The sequence below is a fragment of the Zosterops lateralis genome, assembly GCF_965231275.1.
Source record: "Zosterops lateralis genome assembly, chromosome: 5".
NCBI classification, from domain to species: Eukaryota; Metazoa; Chordata; class Aves; order Passeriformes; family Zosteropidae; genus Zosterops; species Zosterops lateralis.
This window is the reverse complement of record NC_139766.1, coordinates 50,586,473-50,604,189: the sequence shown is the minus strand read 5'-3', so window position 1 is coordinate 50,604,189 and position 17,717 is coordinate 50,586,473. Positions and strand designations below refer to the sequence as shown.

General features: G+C 42.7%; 1 protein-coding gene across 4 annotated transcripts; it reads right to left on the bottom strand.

The window, feature by feature from the left end:
* Positions 1 to 6,389: 6,389 nt before the first annotated feature.
* Positions 6,390 to 14,287, bottom strand: TRMT10A (tRNA methyltransferase 10A). Of its 4 annotated transcripts, none has more exons than XM_083860996.1 (8): positions 14,244 to 14,287; positions 12,921 to 13,224; positions 11,766 to 11,928; positions 11,266 to 11,337; positions 10,767 to 10,841; positions 9,627 to 9,776; positions 8,972 to 9,077; positions 6,390 to 7,666 (listed from the first exon to the last, which is right to left on the bottom strand). In XM_083860996.1, exons 2-8 carry the CDS (start codon positions 13,193 to 13,195, stop codon positions 7,500 to 7,502), a joined length of 1,008 nt encoding a protein of 335 aa, XP_083717122.1. In that variant the 5' UTR covers positions 13,196 to 13,224; positions 14,244 to 14,287; the 3' UTR covers positions 6,390 to 7,499. The 4 variants fall into 4 exon arrangements, with proteins under 4 accessions (XP_083717122.1, XP_083717123.1, XP_083717125.1 ...); XM_083860997.1 differs by lacking the exon at positions 14,244 to 14,287 and adding an exon at positions 14,132 to 14,231; XM_083860999.1 differs by lacking the exon at positions 9,627 to 9,776.
* Between the last annotated feature and the right edge of the window lie 3,430 nt (positions 14,288 to 17,717).

Genomic DNA, 17,717 nt, shown 5'->3' with positions numbered 1-17,717 from the left:
AATTATGCCCAGCATTCTGAAATCAAGATTTTTCCTTCAGAAACAAATAAAAAAGAAACAAAATGCTCCATATAGCCTGACTAGTAATTACTAAGTATAGCAGTCTCTCATGTTTACCTGTATGACTGTAATTAATTCAAGAAGAGATTCGTCTCTTCCCTAGTTGTGCTGGCTGCACTATTTCTGATCCAGGCCAGGATGCCATTGGCCTTCTTGGCCACTTGAGCACACACTGCGTCATGTTCAGCTGCTGTCAACCAATCTTTTCCTCCAGGCAGCTTTTCCTGTAGCACTGCCTGCGGTTGTTGTTACCAAGGGCAGGACTTGGCCCTTGGCTGTGTTGAACCTCTGTGCTGGTTTTGGCTGGTGCAGAGTTATCTTTCTTCTCAGTGGCTGGTTTGGGACTGGGTTTTGGATTTGTGCTGAACACAGGGCTGATAATGTAGAGATATTTCTGTTATTTGCTAAGCATGGTTTACAGAGCCAAGGCCTTTTCGGCATTTCATATGGCCACACTGGTGAGGAAATTGGGGATGCATGAGAAGTTGAGAGGAGACACAGCCCGGACAGGTGACCCAAACTGACTATCCCCAAAGGGCTATCCCAGACCACATGGCATCATGCTCAGTATACAAAGTGGGAGAAGAAGGAGGAAGGTGTGAAGATTTGGAGTGATGGCATTTATCGTCCCAAGTCACCATTACACATGATGGAGCCCTGCTCCTGTTAATGTATTTATTGAAACATTTTTATTGTCTTTAGTGGCAGTAACCAGATTAAGTTCTAGTTGGGCTTTGGCCCTTCCAATTTTCTCCCTACAAAAACTCATAACATCCTTGTAATCCTCCTGAGCTCTCAGCCCTTTCTTCCAAAGGCCATAAAAATCTCATTTTTTTTATTATGAGTTCCAGCCAAAGCTCTCCAGTCCTCTCAGGAGGAATGACCTAGAGATTTACACTTCCTAAAATTACTTGTATCAGAATGAAGTATTTCTAGTCTACTCTATTCCTTGATGTTTATCTTTCTCCTTTCCTCCCTTCTTTTGCACTTGATGATTTTAGAGGTCTTGTCCAACCTTAACTGTTCTATGACTTTTCTGAAGTTCCCATCCCTTTTCCTTATTGGTTTATTTCTCATATCCCTTTACATTTCCTTTCCTCTCAAAACTTTCCTTATATCTTTAACTATATGCATATCAAGGCCATGACTTTTTTTCTCCAGCTGGGAATACTGGATCAGACAGTGGACCCTGTCTGCAGCCTGTGCAGGGAAAGGTGTCATGGTCTTCAGGCAAAAGGTGACAACAACAAAGACTGCACTGGGTTCCAGTGAAGCATGAGCCGACTTGCATAACCATGTTGCAGGAGCTGCTTTATTTGCCTTGTTGTGCCCAATTCCTGAAGATAAATGAGGGTGAGGCTCCAGCTCAGGGCATACAGTGGTCCTGGCATGCAGGGAGACCACAGTGCCACTCCTTTACAACTTGCTTGCACAGGCTCTTGGCTCAACCCTTTGCCATAAAATCCTTGGCTGATCCCTAGACCCTCCACTTTTAGGACTGCCCACTATGAAGAAATTTTTTTCATCCTCTTCCTGGTAACTAGTGGCATGATCCAACGGGATGGCATGATGTTGTGTCAGGGGAGGTTTAAGTTGAATATTACGAAAAGGTTTTTCCCCCAAAGAGTGGTGGGGCACTTGAATAGGCTCCCCAAGGCAGTGATCACAGCACCAGCCTGACAGACTTCAAGAAGGGTTTGGACAGTGCTCTCAGGCACAGGGTGTGACTCTTGGGGCTGTCCTGTGCAGAGGCAGGAGTTGGACTTTGATGCAGGTCCCTTCCAACTCAGGACAGACTGTAATTCAGTGGAAATATGAGACATTCCTTTATAATTTTTTAATGTCACTTTATCCAACTGAACATAATGCAGTAATATTCTCTCTCCAGTGATTTATTAATCTCAGCAGATTCAAGTGAAATGCGTGTCAGAGGCTGAAGACAAAGAACATACTAGAGGTGTTAATGGCTGGTGAGCTTGCACACAAAATAAGATAAAAGCAGTGAGCAAAGGCCTGTTCTTGCAACTCCACATTACCTTCATTTGGGGACTATAACCTGGGCAAATGTTATGAAACATTGACCATGCTCAGCAGATTGTAGCCATAGCTGCAGTTTCTGGCTACTTTCTGTAGGGGAAAGTGGTTCTTTACTGCCACTTCACAGGCAGCACAGCCTGCTTCTCACTCCTTACTCCTGCCAGGGCTGAGCAGCCTTGCATTGCTTGCTTGCCTGAAGAAGTGCATGATGTTGACTCCAGGTGAAGAGAGGTAGTGCTTTCTGAAACAGGTTTCTTTTAATGGAAAATTAGTTCTGACCTGAAGCTGGCTCTATTTAACAGGAGACTATTTTAACCACAGCTAAAGTGACCTAACTCTTTACAGAAAAAAACCCACAAACTTTTAATGGCAGTAATGCATCACAGATTTTACTGACAACTATACTGTCCTACAAATAGTAAAATGCATACTAGCTTTAGCTAAAACTTAAGTATTTTTAAAAATAGGTTACTTTTTCCTTATCTACCATGTTGATTTTTGAGCTTACCAAGGTAAGCTTTCTTTCAGCCAGTGACTTAGCTGTTAAGAAAATAAACCTTCTGAAGGGTTGTTTAAATTGAAAATCCATAATTTCATCCCACTGTGTGCCCTCTTAGGAGTCACTTCTGAAGAACTTGATAACACAAAAGCTCTGGGACACACGTGTTAGTAGAAGATAGGAACAAAAGAGCAACATTTCTGAAGTCCCACCCTACACAGTATAGAAGCTGTGACTACTCCAATCCCTTATTTTTTTTCCATCTGCACATTTAAGTGCATGTCCAAAAGATTGGGTATACAAAACCCTGCAAGTGCTCATTGTTACTGAAGCACAAAGACTGAGCAAAACTAGCTGGCAGGGCAGGTTATGCCCTTCAAAAACTTAGGGATTATATCTGAAGATTTTACAAATGTGCATGACACTACAATGGAGCTGAATTAACCACATATGGGATGACATCCAATTTTGTGAGAACATGAACAAAGACATCTAGAAATAAACACCTTTCCAAAACACACAGGGAATAAATCAACTGCTCATGGGACAATGCCTTATTCATTTTAGTAAGCTGAAGAAAAGCTAAAGGTGGAAGGTGCAAATTACCTTGTGGGTTTAGAGCAAGTATTAGAAGGGGAAAATAATATCCAAGGAGAGTACTCAATCAAGTATGAACACTCCTTTTTTAAATAATGCTTTTTCTTCCTTTTATGTCTCTGGAAATATCACACTCAAACAAGGCAAACAAGAAATTAAAAAGCACATCTTTCTCACACTACTTGAAGTAAAAATGCAGCAAAAGGGAATGAATATGAATCAAACATTTGATTATTTGCCTTTAGGATTGTCAGATGCTGTTGTTCCAGCTAACAAAGCTCTCTTCTTAGAAGAGAGTCAATTAAGGTACACATTTCAAAGATGGGCCAAAGCTTATTCAGCTTTCGATTTGGAAGTCACACAGAAATCTGTCTCTGCTTTTCAGAATAACTTATGACAAGAAGAATGTGTGCTTACTGATAGCTTATTTTAAAACTCTCCTGTAGAATAAATGGATACTTTAGAGTAATATGAATCAATACCAATAATGGTGCAGTGAACCTGTGATCTTCAGTGCGATCTACAGCACAGCCTGAGCAGTAAAAAGTTCTGTTTAAATCAAAGAAACACTGGAACTCTTCAAACTTCCCTGACCTTATCTTCAAGCTCTAAGGATCTTAGGAATGCCACATTCTGCACTCCTGCAGCTGACAGTCACATTGCCCCAAGACTGCCCTGAGTGGATGTGCCTTGTCATGCACACCGGATTTTGGAATGACCATCAGTGTGGATCCCCTTGGACAGCTACACCCCTGTGCAGCATGCCAGTGTGCACTGCAAAACCCACCAGTGCTGTCAACTTTGTGACCAAAAGCCTCTGAGATGGGGCTTTCCAGAGAGGCTCTCTTCCACTCAGATGCTTTTCTGCAGTCGTTTTTAGAATTTTAGAGTGTGGAAGCGAAAGCAAAGGCAAATTGACCTGAATCCAGGAAATAGACAAGGGGGAAAATACAGTAACCTGCAGCAGTAGTGTTGGGAAATCGTCACAACATGGATGCAGATGAACTGCTGGGGTCCCTGACTTCAGAAATCTGAACCAAGGGGATTGAGGCTCAGTGGGAACAAAACAACAGGATTACATATGGCATCTTGCTGTGACCTGAGCACTGCATAAAATTAACAGAGAGTCTGCCCATTCAGCTAAATTTGACTTTCTGCTGTATTCCCTTCCTATTTTCTATTTCCTTCTTTTCAGATTCCTTGAGCCATACCTTCTTTATTGCCTTTTTAATGCTTTACTACACAGATTGAAAGACCTTTGGATGTATTCTGCTGCCCAGCATTGCTGAGCAGTAGTTCTGGCAGTACCTGAAACTTTACAAAGCTTAGTGATGAAAGTCAGAGCTTTCTGAAGCACAGCAATGACGCCTGGTGGTGAAACACAGGGATCCTGTTCTTTTTTCGAGCTTCTGTGCAGATTGTCTTTTTCATGGTCTCTTCTTCAACATCGTGGTGGCCCAGGAACAAATCACATTGGAGGTCTCTAAGTCTTGGTTAGACAAGCATGTCAGAGCTGATCTTCCCTGAGGACAGCAGGGTGAAGCAGAGAACTTCCCAGTGTGTTTCCTACTGTTTCATTAACTTTGTACAGCTAAAGCTTGTTCAAAGAAAGATCTTTAAGAAGTGCCCTCAAGCACTGCATGTAAATGCTTATTTCTGTTATCAGAAACAAATTTCTTGTCGTTTCTTATTATAAAACAGGACAGTGATTTATCTCTGCTCCCACTGTAATGCATTAGTGGGCCATGCCTGAAATATGTAAGTGACCATCTTGAAAATATTGAGAACAACAGCCAGGTCTGTAGATTGAAAAATAAGAATAAATGTGCTTTTTAAAGTAGCACACCACAAGCCAGAACATCAGAGTGCCAAACAGGGTTATAACTTATACACAATATGTAAATAAAAATAAAAATAAAATAATAAAAAAAATAATAAAAAAAAAAATTAAAAGTCCTCATCCTCAAAGTGAAGAATATCTTCCTAATATCTAATCTAAACCCACTCTCTGTCAGTTAAAAGCCACTCCCCCTTGTCCCATCACTCTCTGCCCTTGTAAAAAGTCCCACTACAGCTTTCCTGTAGCCCCCTTCAAATACTGGAAGGTGCTGTAAAGTCTGCCCAGAGCCTTCTCTTTTCCTGGGCTGAACAGCCCCAGCTCTCCCAGCCTGTCTGCAGAAGTGCTCCAGCACCCCGAGCATCTTCATGCCCTCCTCTGGACTTGCTCAAACAGGTTCATGGGCTTCATATGCTCTGAGCCCCAGAGCTGGATGCAGCAGTCCAGGTGGGGTCTCATCACAGCAGAGCAGAGCAGGAGTATCACCTCCCTTGAGCTGCTGGCCATGCTTCTTGTGATGGGGGACAGGAAGACCAGATGGGTGAGACAAGCAGTGTGTATGAACAGGCAGCAGCTACTGAGCTGCTGTGATACTGTGCAGTTGGCATGAGCAGCCTTTGAACAGCAACACACCAGACCATGTTTTCCTTCTATTTCTCCATAGACAGGTAAGCTTCAAACAGCTGAATTAAAAACATCTGTATGTGTGCATGCGTGTGTATCTAATATCACCGGTAAAGTTGGTAAGGCTGTGTTTTAAGTTGCACAACAATTCTGTAAGATGCTTTTGAATCTTTTCAGCATGTCTCTGAAAGTTCCCAGTTTGTCTGAGCCATCTACTCCTACACTCTCAAGCCTGGGTAAATGAGGCACGTGTATGAAATGTTCTTGAGGAAACCTTAGACAGACTGAGGAGTCTTAGATCAGGCTTAATAGGTGCTACATGCATTAACATGCAGAACCACAGCTGTAAAGGTGCAATTCCTTGCAATTTTACACATTTCAGTTAGAGAATCAATGTAATGCATGCTGTGTACACTTATGCTGCCTTTTTTGTTACAGAAATTAAACCAGCAATGCTTTTATGAAAGGGCTGAGCTAGTTTCTGCAACAGAGCAATCACAGTTTTGTAAAGCCTAAGAAAAGCCTTGTGGAACTTCAGCAACAAACCATAATCGATCCTTTTAACAGAAGAAACTTCTCAATTGGCCTTTTAGAAAGTGTAGAGAGAAGTGCACTAAGTGTATAAGTCATAACGAGCTGGTTGCCAAACCTTTACAAACCATAAGGACCCACAGGGATCCCACTTGCAGTCTCCACTTGAAAGCAGTAACAAGGAAGAGAGGAAGAAAAATGGGCACAAGGCAAGTCAGACTTTAATCAGCCCTCTGACTGCAGCTCAGCAGAGAGCAACACTTTGGATGCCATGTCCTCATGTCCTTCAGGCATTAGAAACCTGTGTGAGAGCTGCACTCATTCAGGCTCTGCAGCTACCTGGCTACTCCCTGGAGAGGAAAGGGACAGGCGGGCTCACAGGGCTGAAGCATAGCCTCACTTACAAGTTGTCCATTTCACTACTTTGCCAAAGCACTAAAGTCAGTTGATGAATCAGAACATCCAGCCAAGACTAACATTGTTTTTTAACGGAAAAATATTTGATAGACAATACAATACATAGAGGATCATGTGATAACACAGGAATACTGAATCTGAGTGACGTGTAAGGAAGAGTTCCTCTCTCCTGGTAATTTTCTGAGGCTGTGTGATAAATTTTGCTGAAAATATGAAGAAATAATCAAAAGTGATTGAGTCACCTCAGTGTGCACCATGTGCCAAACAAGGCACATGATTTGCACCTGTGCTAACACCCATCTCTCTCAAGCTCAAGTTTAAAGCTCTGGCTTAATCCCACATTCATACTTCAGCTAGTGCCCCAGCTAACTAAACACATATAAATCAGGCAGTTCAGTTGATTGTCTGTTGAGACGCTCAGGAAAGTCAGAATTTTTGTTTTGAGTGTTCATGCACACTTTGCAGCAGGCACTAGTGGTACAGGTTTTGGAGGCAAAGGAACACTTGTCATTCACTGCTTTTAAGAAAACTTTTTAACAGAAATGGAGATGAGAATGCATACATTAAAATAGTAAGTACTAATGCTCTTGGCATTTACACTCAATTTAGTATGTATAAAAAATAATATTTTAAAAAATTAAATTAAACAGCTTCCCTGGGAAAAAATAAATGCTGCATTTATCATATTTTTTTTAAAGCTATTATATTGAAGTTTCAGGGTTAAAACTTGCATTTAACTTAACCCTTCATGCACAGAAACAGCTCTGGGACTACTGAGCACTGAGACGATTCAGCATTACAAGGGCTGCAGATGGTCTTTGAAGTAAAAGTACTTCATGTCCCAGTTCTAGTCCATGAACTCCACGTCTCATCTTTCCCATCATCTGGTTCTGAAGCCTAGTTGCTGTCTGAGTCATTATCTTCATCTTCTTTTCCAGACAGAGCATGTTTGGATGAATCATTGGCTTCTCCCAAAGGAACAGCCCCTTTCCTCTGTGGCAAGACACTGAAAAAGGCCTCCTTCCAGTCTCTCTTCTCCAGGTATGCAAGGATGATCTCAAACACTGCAACATCAGAAAAGCCCATCAGCTCTTTTACAGGGAGGTAAGTGAATTGCTGATAGCAAGACACCCCCAAATCCATCTTTACAGAGGTTCATGTGCATTCTCTTGTGGCATCTTCAGAGCAGAGTTGATGAAATGCAGGCAGGAGCAGATTCTGCTACTACTGCAGCCAGAAGCCAAGCACACCCCAAGTCTTCAGCTGCATGACAGTATTTCTCTCAGGGACTGAGACAAATACTTCAGCCTCACCAGTGCCTTCTGTACAGGCACCAATGCTTTCACATGTTTGACAGGAATCCTGCTGCAGGTGCACTTTAACAAAGATTTTGACCCCTCCTATAATTAGGTCTAATTAGCTCTTCCTTTCTATATAAAGCAACAGTGAAAGATCTGATTTTGTAAGCACATAAAATCTCACAAATACAGAGGGTTCAATAATTTTTAAGTCTTGTGCCATACTATACTCTCCTCCATCCTTAAGTAATTGTTATTATCATGCAAATGTATGCCTCATTAATATGGCACTTTCAGAAAATAAAGTTATCATTGGGCAATGTATTACATTGAAAAATAAACTTGAAATAAAGCAAGGTAAGATAAGCTAAAGAATGTGCAGTGGGGCACAATAAAGACTTTGACACCATGTCAAAAATTGCCATGAAAGTCTGAGTAGGCTCCATTTTGTATGTATTTTTGTTTAATGACACTGACAGACAATCTAATAACAAAGCTGGAAGTTTAAAAGGAGCAGGATTCAAGGCTTGGTTAAGCAACTGAATACTTCAATCAGAACCAGAAAATCAGGTAAAAAATATGTTTATGAAAATTCAGTAGCTGAAGTGCTGCTGATACCAACTGAGGAAAGTCTACAGGTACTGAGGCAGTTACTGCTGAACAAAGCTGTCCAAAAAGGTGAAAACATCACAAACATCCATCCTCCCTTGGCATAAAATGTGTACACTACAATAAAATACAATGTTGGATAGTTTCCAAGATTTTACTGACTTATACAGTAAGCCTAGAAACAAGACCAAGATGGTAAGAAAGCCACAAGTAATCCTCAGACAAGCCAACAGGATACAGTGTGCATTTCTAAATGGATAAGACACCATCATTTACATTTAACCATATCTGTAATATTTAAAGGTCAGGCCAATTAATGTATTCTGAAGGCAACTAAATTCAAGAAATATCAACATAATAAAACAAGGTTTAGGTATCTGCACTACAGTGCAGAGAGTTCGAACTGTGACTATCTCAGATATATTCTAAAATAATGTAATTATTTTATGATTTAGAACTTACCATGATTGACAGCTAACACTTTCCGACTGTTCATTTTGACAAAGTTTCCAAGTGGGAGCTGTGCATGATCAATTCCCTGCTCTACAGCTTTTTTGTAAGTAACTCCCTGTGGAAAAGATACCAAAACAAGTGATTGAGAATTACTGTTTCAGATCAGCCCATACTACAAGTATCATTTTCTGGCAAGAGTTTTGCCTGAACCGCCATGATGTTGCTTTAGATGTTGGTTACAAAAAGAAACTTACCCCAGCTGCACAGCACCTGGCTCAAGGGCTACTACCTCAGGAAAACTCACTACTTTCTATATCTGTGACACTGTGACCTGTGATCAAAATGATTGTAAATTAAACCTGTTCATGCAGCTGCAGCTCTAGAACCATCAGCTGTAGCCTGCTTTAAAGGTGAGCTTATGTTAAAGTACAAAGTTATTCAGGTTGCAGTCACTTCGTATTTTTTCAGAGGAAGAGTAAAGGATAAGAAAACTCTGGAACACAAAACCACTGCTACCACCACAAGAGTTTTTCACATTTCTTCAACATTTCTTGGAATTCTTTTTTGAAGAAGTTTTCTCATCATTATGTTAGTTTACACATGAACAGCAATAATGTCAAATAAGATGCTAAAAAAGCTGCAAAGAAACAGACCCACAGTTTACCTTGTGGTGATTGTGATCCACCAGTCCTCCAATCACATAGGCCTTCTTCTCATCAAGCTCTCTGAGAACATCTGGGGAATCTGAGGTAAGATATACTAGGTCTTCTTTCTTTATTAGCTCACTATAGTGCTCTGTTCTAATTTGGATATCCTCAAAAAAAGGTAGTTAAAAGAAGTTACATTCAACTGATGAACTGATGACCAAGCTTTACAGACCCAAGATGGGACTGGCAAAATAAAACCAACAGTATGTGGTGATTCCACATTCCTCCTTCATATTCAAATACATAGCACAGTGCAGATTATTTTTCTGTGTAAACAATCCAGTCCCTAGAGCACTGATTTGTAAAAATCAACAGGAAATTTTTTGAAACTCCAAAAGAACTTAACAAATCCTTAAGTTCTTGTGATTCCTTTCAAACATTACCATATTTCTCCTATGGCTTCAAGTAATTTTCAAGTTCATTAAAAAAGTGAACCCAGAAGCAAACACTTCATTAACATTAATTGTTTGGTATGAGAAGTTTATGCTGACCTCTCATGAAGCAGCTCTCATTGCAGAAGAACTGCTGGAAACAGGACTGCTTTTATTAACAAATAAAATTTCTTTAAGTGCTCTTCCTTTGAAGTTGTTGGACTAGTGGCTTAACAGGGAGCCACAAGGAAAACCAACATGAGTCTGATCATAAGAGAAGCTACTTCTTTCCAGAACACTTCAGTGCTGAGAAGCAACGTGATGGAAGTGAAGGTGTACACAAGAGAACCACATCCTGACTGGCAAGTCTTATTCTGGACAAGGATAAAAGAGCACTCTGAAGACAGACAACTGCTGGAACTGCCTAAATCAAGGAGTCCTACTTAGTCTATCAAGAATGGAATTTGTTCAATAAAAATAAGTGACAACGGATTTGTGTGTAGTTTTTCAAGTAAAAATCAAATCTAGATTCAAGAGAAGCAGTCTTTTGCTTGTTTAAATTAAATCAATTAAAAGGACAAAAAGCTACACTTTTTCAAATATGCTATTGCTTGCATGTATTAGAAAAACCCATGTGGAAAAAAAATCATGTTCTTCACAACTAACAATATAGTTAACAACTACAATCAAGACTTTAACTTTTTACAGAAATACTCAATTATTCACCTTCCAATTCACCCATCCTTTGTCATTTTCATTCATGTTGGTCTTCAACTGTCCGCCATGACTGGTCAAGTAAAACTTCAAACAGAACAAACAAGAGGTACAAAATACAGAAATGTCAATTTGCCACAATCTGTTTCCTCTCTTTCTACCCTTAACTGTTAGCTAAAATTCTTAATATTTTTAGACGGAAGTACTAGGACCATATTCATATAGTTAGTGATACGTTTTAAAGACAAATTTGGACTTTGAGTGACTTTTTTGAAAATCTGCCACAGCTAAAACCAAGGGTATCAAGAGCCTCTTAGTGGCACACCTGGATCTGGCACTTTTCATCTGCAGGCACATACTGTTCCATATACAGGGGTATCTTTATAACATGTGGGTGTTACAGTATAAGTAATTTTCTTATGAAAGAGGCAGCTAAAGTATTTTCTTTCCCTACTACAGTTCTCATGTTTGATACTTGGTAACAGTCAGTGTTCAGTTTGTTCAAACGTACCTGCACAGGATGAAATGCCTTGCGGTTTTCTGCGTAACATCTCTGAATCTGCTTGTGAAGCTTCTTAACATCCTGTACACAACACAGTTTGTTTCTATTTAGTCCTTCATGCAGACCATCACAAAATGCTTTATCATGAGGCAGTCAGAAGGTAAAGAGAGAAAAAGGAAGCTTTTAACTTGCAAAAGTGACTATTCAGAGAGTGTGGGCATCAGGTCCTGAGAGGAAAAACACCCACTGTGAGGAGATTATGCTGACAAGGAGACACACACATCTTCCACACAGGTGAACTTAGACACCTCTATGCATGTGCTTGATTTACATTATTCTAGGAAAAAACAATCACAGGGATTTAATTAACATAAAAAATTAATCTAAGGAATCAAACAAGCTTATCACTGTGACAATACTCAGTCTTTAATCCATGGGAAAATCCTGAGAACATACAGTCTATATTTAAGAAAATTAAATATACCTAGTTACTCTGAAGTTCCTTTTACCTTTAACACCATCAGGTCATCAAAGCTGCAGTCCACGATGAGGCGAAGCGTGCTAGGAACAACTTCCCTGCGCATGCACTTCCTGTCGTTCCCTTCACTACTGGAATCCAGTTTTGACTGACGCTCTAGTTTTCTCTTCTGGCGTTTTTCTTTTCGTTTCTGCCTAAGTGAACAAACAAATCAATCCTCAAAAAGTGCTGCCAAGTCTGCTGAGGTGCTGTGTCATGCACACAAATGCAGACTCCTAGGGCCAAAGTGGTTGTCCTGGGTCTGTGATAGTTTAAACTCAGCCTGTTGCCTGCCTTTGTGCTACACTGAGACCAGCACAGAACACACCCCCATCTTTGTGAGGTTCTGTAAATACCTACAAAGACAGACATCTGACAGAAATTCAATTAACTCCATACTGGGAGTCTCACAGATTAAAGGGTGCTCTGAGTCAAGTCTTGTAACAGAACTAACCAAAAAGCTTGACAAGATCACAGTATCAGGATCAGAATGAGGAAGACAATTTACTTCCTGATTCACTGAACAGTTTTTCAAAAGGCTTCTGAAGAAACTGTTCCATCCTCCTGTCCTGATAGGAGCAGGCAGTTGGGAGATCAAATTTCGGAGACAGCAACAACCAGTGTCTTGGGAAAGGAGCACCGGGCAGTCAGTGGGATAAGAATAAACCACCACTGATGCATTTGCAGATACACTTTCTCTCAACACAACCAAACAGAAGCTCTATATAAGTCAGTGTATCTTGTAGCACAGCACCTCGTGTCAAAAGTGGCTGCTTTTATTCAGTGTCTCTGTAAGATTTTCAAGTCTGACAGCACCAGGAAGAGGTGCAGCCCACTGAGAAAGGAACAAGGCCACACGTTCTGTCTGCCTTCTGACAAATGAAAAACATGCACGTTTGAATCCCTCCTGACATCCTCTTGAAGCTGAAGAACAATTCTAGTATGAGGAGGGGATGCTTACCTCTACAGCCTCTTCAAGTGCAGATGAAGTAGCCTGGGGCTATTGCTTTAAAACTGGTGTGGGAGAAAAGCAGTTCAACTACTTTGATTTGATGAAGCAATTCACAAGCAAATTCTGCTGACACGTCGTTATTATTAGCAATAAATATTACATGTGAACCATGGGAAGCTCCTTTGCAAACCATACCTCCGCAGATCCTTCTGTTCTTCCCACTGCTTCTGCTTCAACAGCTTCTTCCTTTGTCTCTTGGACATGGACTCAAGGCATTCTTCCTTGCCCGAGCCTGCCTCCAGTCTCTCTACTGGACTGTTATTTGACTTTGCCTTTCCTTCCACATCAGGAACTTCAAGGAACATGGTATTTTCCATTGGCACCTCTGGACTGTCTGTGGGTGTTTCAGACGACATTAGTTTTTGGCTGGGTTTTCTGACTTGTTTCTCCACACGTGCCAGATATTTCATTAAAAGCAAGTTTTCTGCTCACCAATTCTCTAGGAGACAAAGTGATATGAGCGTTATTAACAAGATGCTCAACTAGACCAAGCACCACTCAACACCTACTAGAAGCCTGAATAAAGAATAAAAGAAGGCCTCTTTTGTTTGTTTAAAGCCTCTGCAAATAGTAACATAAAACATTCTAGAAAGATTATAATCTATATTCCGATAGTCTAAAATTCTGCCTGTTATATCTGCAGGTAGTGAATAGTTTCTAATTAATAACTTTGCGAAAGAACAACAGCATAAAATTAGGGAATCATACTGAATCAAATGTAATAATAAAAAAAGCATTAGCATGTGTACATAAACATTAGTATGTGTACATAAACACAAAAAAATTAAAGACGTATCTTGCAATGTTAGAGAACAACAGCAGCATGTTAGAGAAATGTAATTTTAAAGTCACTAAAGCCATTGGGGGGGGGGGGTAAAGGAAGTGTGAACGAGCTGTACTACTCCTTCAAAATTAATTTTTATTTATCCTGAAAACAGAAGACGCTGGACAGTAACAGACATCGGCCACTGTCAGCAGACAAATACAAGTAAAAGGATAAACAATTGTTATTCAGCAAAACACCGTCGGTTCACATCAATGACAATTACAACCACTCCCTTCCAATCGCAGGCGCGGTGTTTCCGCACCAGCAGCTCCTCAGAGCCCGACACCCACACAGGACAACTGCACCGGAGAACGCTGCGTCTGCAACAGGTAGGAAACAGCAACCTGGCTCCCTGCAGTGGCAGCAGGGACAGGAAACACACAGGACACCACAAAACCAGAGGCGGTTTTGCTGGCACATCCAGATTTCCCGGTCTGAGGGCGCTCACACACCTGCGTGCGTGTGCACAGGCGCACGGACACGTACATATACACACAGGCAAGCACACGTGTATCTGTACCCGGACAGGCCATAAGCCGCTCACGGCTGCAGAGGGCCGTGTCCCGCCCCGCCGGCCGGGCTCCCCTGGGGGCCGCCATGTTCCCCCCCGCCCCCGAGGGGCCGCAACGTACCCGCGAGCCGCCGCGAGCCGCCCGGCGTGGAGGGGGCGGAGCCGCGCAGGCGCAAGGGCGCGGGATGGCGGTCATGTGACTCCGCCGGGCAGGGCGCCCCCCAGCGGCCGGTGGTGTCAGGACACTCCCCCCCCCCCCGCAAGCCTTTCCTTTGGGGGCTCCGTAGGCAGCGAAAAGGAAGGGACAACCTTGTTTTTATCTGGTGGTTCTGATGGGACCCGTGCTGAGTTCACGCAGGGACGTGTTTTAAAGCGGCGGCGTTCCTCAGGGCAGGTTTGTGGCTGCAGAGGCGCCCCGGCAGGGCCGCGCTCCCCCCGCCCCTCAAGAGCCGTACGCGCCTTCTGCCTCCTGTTTATAAAGGCCGCCGACAATCGGCTTTTTGTACTCCTGTGTCAGTGCCCAGCGAGGGGCAGCCTTCTTCCCCCGCCAGATAACTTCATGAAAGAGCGCTGCCCTATTAGAGGAGTCGTTTCTGGAGACTGGGATTATATTCTACGGGAACAGTGTATTTTGGGCAGCCCGGGTATGCAGATGTCTGTTTGCCCCTGGTTAACGAGGCACACAAAGTTAGCAAACACACGGGCGTGCGCTGCCATAATCCCCTTTTCGTGTGCATCGGTGTTTATCTCGGGTTTCACTGGTGCCAGATATACACACTCGTGCAGTTTTAGTGCTGGTCTCAGGTTCCCTACAGCTGTGTTGCACTCACAAAACTCTGTGGTGTCACTATAGTGAGACACTGACCTTTCGACTGCTGTTGGAATTTAATATTTGCTGTAGTATTTGATCTAATTTGTGATTCCTATTCAGTGCATTACCTTAAAAATAGCTAGATTTGCATTTGCTGGGGTCTATTTAAAACCTCACTCATGTTGCTATTAATACCTAGCTTGACATGCTGGCATCACAAGAGTCCAAAAGCTCCAGTCTCCCCGTGGAGAATCCTTTGGTGTTTTTTGGTCACTGAAAGGCAGCAGACGAATAACCGACAGAAGCCCTTTTTTAACAAAAACAGAAAACATCTGACATAATACTCAGATGTGCCTTTTCCTAGAATGAAGAAACTGCTTACGCAGTTTGTTTTTCCCCCAGTGCACTCTGCAAAGCATAAGTATTGCTCATCCAGCCCCCTGTGTCCTCAGACACCAGCACAGGGTAATGCAATGTTTTCTGAAGGCTGCCAAGTGCCAAGCGGTGACAAAGTGGAATGAAGAGCTGAGCACTTGCAGATATTGAGAAAGAGCTGTCTGTCTAAATCTCATTATTTTGATAGGGCCTTAATGTAACTTTTTCAAGATGCTGATCCCCAATGATGAGTCACCCTCTCCCCCAGCTACAGAAAGAACTAAATATTCCACATCTTAAAGCTGCAGCTCAAGAGGCAGACCATGGAGAAGAAAAAAGATACTCAGGGGAGGCTCAGGTGTGGACAATGACATTAATCCCTGTGGGCTGGGTCTGACTGCAGCACTCTTGAAGAAGGCTTAGGGTGCAAACCAGCTTTAACCAGTGGCTTGGATGGGTGCCTCTGACCCCCTTCCCCCTGTGGCAGAAATAGGGGAGTCTTATTCACCCCAAACCTGGGAGCTGGGGGCATACGGGCACCAGCTGAAAGGCAAAGATGCACTTGGGTACTTTAGTGATCACACCTGAAGGTTTAAGTTGAAAAGCAAGAGCTTTGTGCTGTTGCTTGAGAAGAGAAGACAGAATGAAACATTTTGTTGACCTCAGAACATGGGAGGAAATCTCATTAGTTTTATTAGGCTGTATAAAGATATGAGCCCTATAGTTTGGACTCTGGAAAATGTGGAGCAGCAGGAATACTTTGACCCCGGTCCATATGCCAACATGGCGTGAAGCATCCATGAGGGGCCAATCCCACAACCTGTACGTGGTGTGGACTTTGGTGGCCACAGTGCCAGTTTCACTGGTGTAATCTGACTGAAAGGAAGTCACTGCTGATTAACTCTGGCCATAACTCAGGTAAGGCTCAGGCCTCCTGTTTCTAAGACGTCTGAAGAACACTCTGTGTTGTAGGTATGCCTATGGGTGCATAAATATGTATGCACGTGGAAATGTATGTACAAAGTTTCTTTATATGGCAATTATATCCTTAGTTATGTAATTGGCACTGCTACAGTGGTGTCCAAGGAGAGATGTGGGTTTACATCAGCAGGAGATCTGGTCAGGGATATTTTAACAGAGGCCGTTTTAAAAATGTATTTTATTTGAAGGAAGAAATAAATTTCTTGTGTCTCAAGAGCATAGAAAGAGGAAAATTGCTCTTCTACAAGATTTCAGACCAACATCAGCTCCCCCGTCTGAGTAAAGCATCAATGCTGCTTTTCTGAAGCAGGATCCATATCTCTGGTTTTCCTCTAGACAGAGTTGGTTTTGCACCAAGATAGCGTCCTTATTTTTTTTCAAAACAGCACAGAAAGCCTGGCAAGCTCCTTGTTTACTAAATGCAGCAAAAGGAGTAATCTGCCTCAGCCCCTTGAATTTGGGAGCATGTCACAACCTGTGCTGAGAAAGCAGCATAACCAACCAATGGGGAAGAAGCAATAGCAGACCCCTGGGGTTTCCTCATCTCCTCCCTCCCACCTGTGCACACACACATACAAAATACAGGAAGAGGCCCTGGGGGGGAACTTCCGCAAGATGCAGATGAGCATGGGGGAGAAGCAGTGGCATGGACCTGTTGTTTCCCACTGCTGGGCAGTGATTCACATCCACAGTATTTGATTTCTCTTTTACCACAAGAAAATTGAGGAGGCATTTATACCACTCAAGGTGAAGGCTGTTCTCACTTAACCATCCCTTACAGAGGATGTGGTGGCAGAGTGGCCCTCTGGGAGCATCTAAGCATAGCCTGGGGTTGGGGTGGCACTTTCTGGGTTGGGGTGTTTGTAGATCGCAGTCTCGTGAAAGCAACCTGCAGAAGTGGAGTGGAAGACTGTGGTGATGGCTCACTTGTGTGTTCCCTTTGCAGGCAGGAGCAAATCCTGCCTCCTCACAGAGCTGGGAAGACTTCGTGTGCTGGAAGAGAAGCATGCAAGCCTCATAGGCTGTGTGCCAGAGCATGCCAAGACACACGGGAGGTTGGCCTGCTGCCCCACTGACACCTGAGGGACAGCTGAAGGACATCCTTTAACCAGCCCTGTGGCCATGAAGTTAGTGTGAGGTGGCCTGGGATTTACTGTCAGAGAAAACAGGGAAGCATGTGGGTTAGTCAGCCAGGGGCTTTTCAAGGGAGGTCATGAAGTAAGCACAAGAAAAGGGGAAAGGGCTTGATTTGCCCTGCTCCCAGACTTTGCCAAGCAGGTGCCCTTCAGTGAGATAGGACAAAATGTCTTGTTTTATCCCATCTTTCAGGCTCTAACCTCTGCCACTGCAATGATGTAAGATGGGGGCTGGGGCTGCTGAAGGAAGGAACCGTGATTTAGTATGGCACAATGTAGAAGGCACTGACAT

What these genes read in the sequence shown, in the direction of transcription:
- TRMT10A (XM_083860996.1), bottom strand. Translation starts at nt 13,195, where the DNA reads ATGAAATATCTGGCACGTGTGGAGAAACAAGTCAGAAAACCCAGCCAA. An exon ending in GAACAGAAGGATCTGCGGAG is followed by an intron (nt 11,929 to 12,920) that starts GTATGGTTTGCA and finishes TTGTTCACTTAG; the next exon opens with GCAGAAACGAAAAGAAAAAC. An exon ending in TGGATCACAATCACCACAAG is followed by an intron (nt 9,078 to 9,626) that starts GTAAACTGTGGG and finishes TCTTTTCCACAG; the next exon opens with GGAGTTACTTACAAAAAAGC.